General features: G+C 40.1%; 1 protein-coding gene across 1 annotated transcript in view; it reads right to left on the bottom strand.

Annotated features, from left to right (window-relative positions):
- Nucleotides 1-409: 409 nt before the first annotated feature.
- LOC308628029 (uncharacterized protein) overlaps nucleotides 410-6,000 on the bottom strand; it is a gene marked incomplete at its 5' end in the record, with an annotated part of 93,949 nt that continues 88,358 nt past the window's right edge. The window contains one exon of the mRNA XM_081254586.1: nucleotides 410-758. Coding sequence (XP_081110712.1) covers nucleotides 586-758 — 173 coding nt within the window. The 3' untranslated portion in view covers nucleotides 410-585. The remainder of the gene's footprint in view (nucleotides 759-6,000) is intronic.

Below are 6,000 nucleotides of genomic sequence, written 5' to 3'. Positions count from 1 at the left end.
TTCCAAGAGATTTAAGCTTTATTTGGAATCAATGTACTCACACTTGGGTCAGGATCAGGAGTTGTTGATTTGGGGAACCAGAAAGAAAGGGTGGAGAAATTTTCAAATATTTTCATGAACTCTTTCTATAAGAGATGCTGAAATTGCTGAATATTTCTAGTCTTTTCAAAATCAATCAGTGTCGAGGGAGAGGGGGAAGATGGCGGAAGAGTAAGATGCGGAGATCACCCTCCTCCCCACAGATACATCAGAAAGACATCTACACGTGGAACAACTCCTACAGAACACCTGCTGAATGCTGGCAGAAGACCTCAGACATCCCAAAAGGCAAGAAACTCCCCACTTACTTGGGTAGGGCAAAAGAAAAAACAATAAACAGAGACAAAAGAATAGGAACGGGACCTGCACCAGTGGGAGGGAGCTGTGAAGGAGGAAAGGTTTCCACACACTAGGAGCCCCTTCGCGGGCGGAGACTGTGGGTGGCAGAGGGGGGAAGCTTCAGAGCCGTGGAGGAGAGCGCAGTCACAGGGGTGCGGAGGGCAAAGTGGAGAGATTCCCGCAGAGAGGATTGATGCCGACTGGCACTCACCAGCCCAAGAGGCTTGTTTTCTCACCCGCCGGGGCGGGCGGGGCTGGGAGCTGAGGCTTGGGCTTCGGTCGGATCACAGGGAGAGGACTGGGGTTGGCGGCGTGAACAGAGCCTGAAGTGGTTAGTGCACCATGGCTAGCTTGGAGGGAGTCCAGGGAAAAGTCTGGACCTGCGGAAGAGGCAAGAGACTTTTTCTTCCCTCTTTGTTTCCTGGTGTGCGAGGAGAGGGGATTAAGAGCGCTGCTTAAAGGAGCTCCAGAGACGGGCGCGAGCTGCGGCTAACAGCGCAGACCCCAGAGACGGGCATGAGATGCTAAGGCTGCTGTTGCCACCACCAAGAAACCTGTGTGCGAGCACAGGTCACTATCAACACCTCCCTTCTGTGGAGCCTGTGCAGCCCGCCACTGCCAGGGTCCTCGGATCCAGGAACAATATCCCTGGGAGAACACACGGCGTGTCTCAGGCTGGTGCAATGTCACAATGGCCTCTGCCACTGCAGGCTCACCCCGCATCGTGCCCATCCTTCTCCCTGGCCTGAGTGAGCCAGAGCCCCCGAATCAGTGGCTCCTTTAACCCCGTCCTGTCTGAGTGAAGAACAGACGGCCTCAGGCGACCTACACACAGAGGCAGGGCCAAATCCAAAACTGAGTCCCGGGAGTTGTACGAACAAAGAAGAGAAAGGGAACTCTCTCCCAGCAGCCTGATGAGCAGCAGATTAAATCTCCACAATCAACTTGATGTACCCTGCATCTGGGAAATGGTTGAATAGACACCGAATCATCCCAAATTGAGGAGGTGGACTTTGAGAGCAAGATTTATTATTTTGCCCCTTTTCCTAATTTTGTGAATTTGTATGTGTATGTTTCTGTGTGAGATTTTTGTCTGTATAGCTTTGCTTTCACCACTTGTCCTAGGGTTCTATCTGTCCTTTTTTTTTTTTTACTTAAAAAATTTCTTTTCTTAATAATTATTTTTTATTTTAATGACTTCATTTTATTTTATCTTTAGTTTCTTTTCTTTTATCCTCTTCTTTCTTTCTTTCTTTCTTTCTTTCTTTCTTTCTTTCTTTCTTTCTTTCTTTCTTTCTTCCTTTCTTTCTTCCTTTCTTTCTTATTTTTCTCCCTTTTATTCTGAGCCGTGTGGATGAAAGGCTCTTGGTGCTGCAGCCAGGAGTCAGTGCTGTGCCTCTGAGGTGGGAGAGCCAACTTCAGGACACTGGTCTACAAGAGACCTCCTAGCTCCACATAATATCAAATGGCGAAAATCTCCCAGAGATCGCCATCTCAACACCAGCACCCAGCTTAACTCAACGACCAGCAAGCTACAGTGCTGGACACACTATGCCACAAAACTAGCAAGACAGGAACACAACCCCACCGATTAGCAGAGAGACTGCCTAAAATCATAAGTCCACAGACACCCTAAAACACACCAACAAACGTGGACCTGCCCACCAGAAAGACAAGGTCCAGTCTAATCCACCAGAACACAGGTACTGGTTCCATCTACCAAGAAGCCTACACAAAACACTGAACCAACTATAGACCCTGGGGACAGACAACAAAATCAACGGGAAGTACGAACCTGCACACTGCAAAAAGGAGACCCCAAACACAGTAAGATAAGCAAAATGAGAAGACAGAAAAACACAGCAGGTGAAGGACCAAGATAAAAACCCACCATACCTAAAAAATGAAGAGTAAATAGGCAGTCTAACTGAAAAATAATTCAGAATAATGATAATAAAGATGATCCAAAATCTTGGAAATAGAATAGACAAAATGCAATAAACATTTAACAAGGGCTTAGAAGAACTAAAGATGAAACAAGCAATGATGAACAACACAACAAATGAAATGAAAAATACTCTAGAAGGGACCAGTAGCAGAGTAACCGAGGCAGAAAAACGGATAACTGACCTGGAAGATAAAATAGTGGAAATAACAACTGCAGAACAGAATAAAGAAAAAAGAATGAAAAGAACTGAAGACAGTCTCAGAGACCTCTGGGACAACATTAAATGCCCCAACATTCGAATTATAGGGGTTCCAGAAGAAGATGAGAAAAAGAAAAGTACTGAGAAAATATCTGAAGAGATTATAGTTGAAAACTTCCCTAATATGGGAAAGGAAATAGTTAATCAAATCCAGGAAGCACAGAGAGTCCCATACAGGATAAATCCAAGGAGAAACACGCCAAGACACATATTAAATTTAAAAAAGAAGAAAAATTAAATACAAAGAAAACATATTAAAAGCAGCAAGGGAAAAACAACAAATAACACACAAGGAAATCCCCATAAGGTTAAAAGCTGATCTATCAGTAGAAACTCTGCAAAACGGAAGGGACTGGCAGGACATATTTAAAGTGATGAAGGAGAAAAAAATACAACCAAGATTACTCTACGCAGCAAGGATCTCATTCAGATTTGATGCATAAATTAAAATACTTACAGACAAGCAAAAGCTGAGAGAGTTCAGCACCACCAAACCAGCTTTACAACAAATTCTAAAGGATCTTCTCTAGGCAAGAAACACAAGAGAAGGAAAAGAACTAAAATAACCAACACAAAACAATTAAGAAAATGGAAATAGGAACACACATATCAATAAGTACCTTAAATGTAAATGGATTAAATGCTCCAACCAAAAGACACAGACTGGCTGAATGGATACAAAAACAAAACCCATATATATGCTGTCTACAAGAGACCCACTTTAGACCTAGAGACACATACAGACTGAAAGTGAGGGGATGGAAAATATATTCCATGCAAATGGAAACCAAAAGAAAGATGGAGTAACAATTCTCATATCAGAGAAAATAGACTTTAAAATAAAGACTATTAGAAGAGACAAAGAAGGACACTACATAATGATCAAGGGATGGATCCAAGAAGAAGATATAACAATTGTAAATATTTATGCACCCAACATAGGAGCAACTCAATACATAAGACAAATACTAACAGCCATAAGGGGAAATCAACAGTAACACATTCATAGTAGGGAACTTTAACACCCCACTTTCACCAATGGACAGATCTTCCAAAATGAAAATAAAAAAGGAAACACAAGCTTTAAATGATACATTAAACAAGATGGACTTAATTGATATTTATAGGACATTCCATCCAAAAACAACAGGATACACATTTTTCTCAAGTGCTTATGGAACATTCTGCAGGATAGATCATATCTTGGGTCACAAATCAAGCCTTGGTAAATTTAAGAAAATTGAAATTGTATCAAGTATCTCTTCCGACCACAATGGTATGGGACTAGATATCACTTACAGGAAAAGATCTGTAGAAAATACAAACACATGGAGGCTAAACAATACACTACTTAGTAATGAAGTGATCACTGAAGATATCAAAGAGGAAATTAAAAAATACCTAGAAACAAATGACAATGGAGACACAACGACCCATAACCTATGGGATGCAGCAAAAGCAGTTCTAAGAGGGAGGTTTCTAGCAATACAATCCTACCTTATGCACCAGGAAACATCTTGAATAAACAACCTAACCTTGCACCTAAAGCAATTAGAGAAAGAAGAACAAAGAAACGCCAAAGTTAGCAGAAGGAAAGAAATCATAAAGATCAGATCAGAAATAAATGAAAAAGAAATGAAGGAAACGATAACAATGATCAATAAAACTAAAAGCTTGTTCTTTGAGAAGATAAACAAAATTGATAAACTATTAGCCAGACTCATGAGGAAAAAAAGGGAGAAGACTCAAATCAATAGAATTAGAAATGGAAAAGGAGAAGTAACAACTGACAGTGCAGAAATACAAAAGATCATGAGAGATTACTACAAGCAACTCTATGCCAATAAAATGGACAACCTGGAAGAAATGGACACATTCTTAGAAATGCACAACCTGCCAAGAATGAATCAGGAAGAAATAGAAAATATGAACAGACCAATCACAAGCACTGAAATTGAAACTGTGATTAAAAATCTTCCAACAAACAAAAGCCCAGGAGCAGATGGCTTCACAGGGGAATTCTATCAAACATTTAGAGAAGAGCTAACACCTATCACTCTCAAAATCTTCCAAAATATAGCAGAGGGAGGAACACTCCCAAACTCATTCTACGAGGCCACCATCACCCTGATACTAAAACCAGAGAAGGATGTCACAAAGAAAGAAAACTACAGGCCAATATCACTGATGAAAACAGATGCAAAATTCCTCAACAAAACACTAGCAAACAGAATCCCACAGCTCATTAAGAGGATCATACACCATGATCAAGTGTGGTTTATTCCAGGAATGCAAGGATTCTTCACTATACGCAAATCAATCAACGTGATACACCATATTAAAAAATTGAAGGAGAAAAACCATATGATCATCTCAATAGATGCAGAGAAAGGTTTTGACAAAATTCAACACCCATTTATGATTAAAAAAACCCAGAAAGTAGGCATAGAGAGAAGTTTCCTCCACATAATAAAGGCCATATATGAAAAACCCACATCCAACATTGTCCTCAATGGTGAAAAACTGAAACCATTTCCACTAAGATCAGGAACAAGAGAAGGTTGCCCACTGTCACCACTCTTATCCAACATAGTTTTGGAAGTTTTAGCCACAGCAATCAGAGAAGAAAAGGAAATAAAAGGAATTCAAATTGGAAAAGAAGAAGTAAAGCTGTCACTGTTTGCAGATGACATGGTACTATACATAGAAAATCCTAAAGATGCTACCAGAAAACTACTAGTGTTAATCAATGAATTTGGTAAAGTAGTAGGATTCAAAATTAATGCACAGAAATCTCTGGCATTCCTATACACTAATGTTGAAAAATCTGAAAGTGAAATAAAGAAAACATTCCCATTTACCATTGCAACAAAAAGAATAAAATATCTAGGAATAAACCTACCTAAGGAAACAAAAGACCTGTGCGCAGAAAATTATGACACTGATGAAAGAAACTAAAGATGATACACATAAATGGAGAGATATACCATGTTCTTGGATTGGAAGAATCAACATTGTGAAAATGATTCTATTAGCCAAAGCAATCTACAGATTCAATGGAATCCCGCTCAAACTACCACTGGCATTTTTCACAGAACTAGAACAAAAAATTTCACAATTTGTATGGAAACGCAAAAGACCCCGAATAGCAAAAGCAATCTTGAGAATGAAAAACGGAGCTGGAGGAATAAGACTCCCTGACTTCAGACTATACTAAAATGCTACAGTAATCAAGACAGTATGGTACTGGCACAAAAACAGAAATATAGATCAATGGAACAGGATAGAAAGCCCAGAGATAAACCCACGCACATATGGTCACCTTATCTTTGACATAGGAGGCAGGAATGTACAGTGGAGAAAGGACAGCCTCTTTAATAAGTGGTGCTGGGAAAACTGGACAGGTACATGTAAA

Source organism: Mesoplodon bidens, assembly GCF_964165515.1.
Source record: "Mesoplodon bidens genome assembly, chromosome: 14".
NCBI classification, from domain to species: domain Eukaryota; kingdom Metazoa; phylum Chordata; class Mammalia; order Artiodactyla; family Ziphiidae; genus Mesoplodon; species Mesoplodon bidens.
This window is presented reverse-complemented; position numbering and strand designations above follow the sequence as displayed.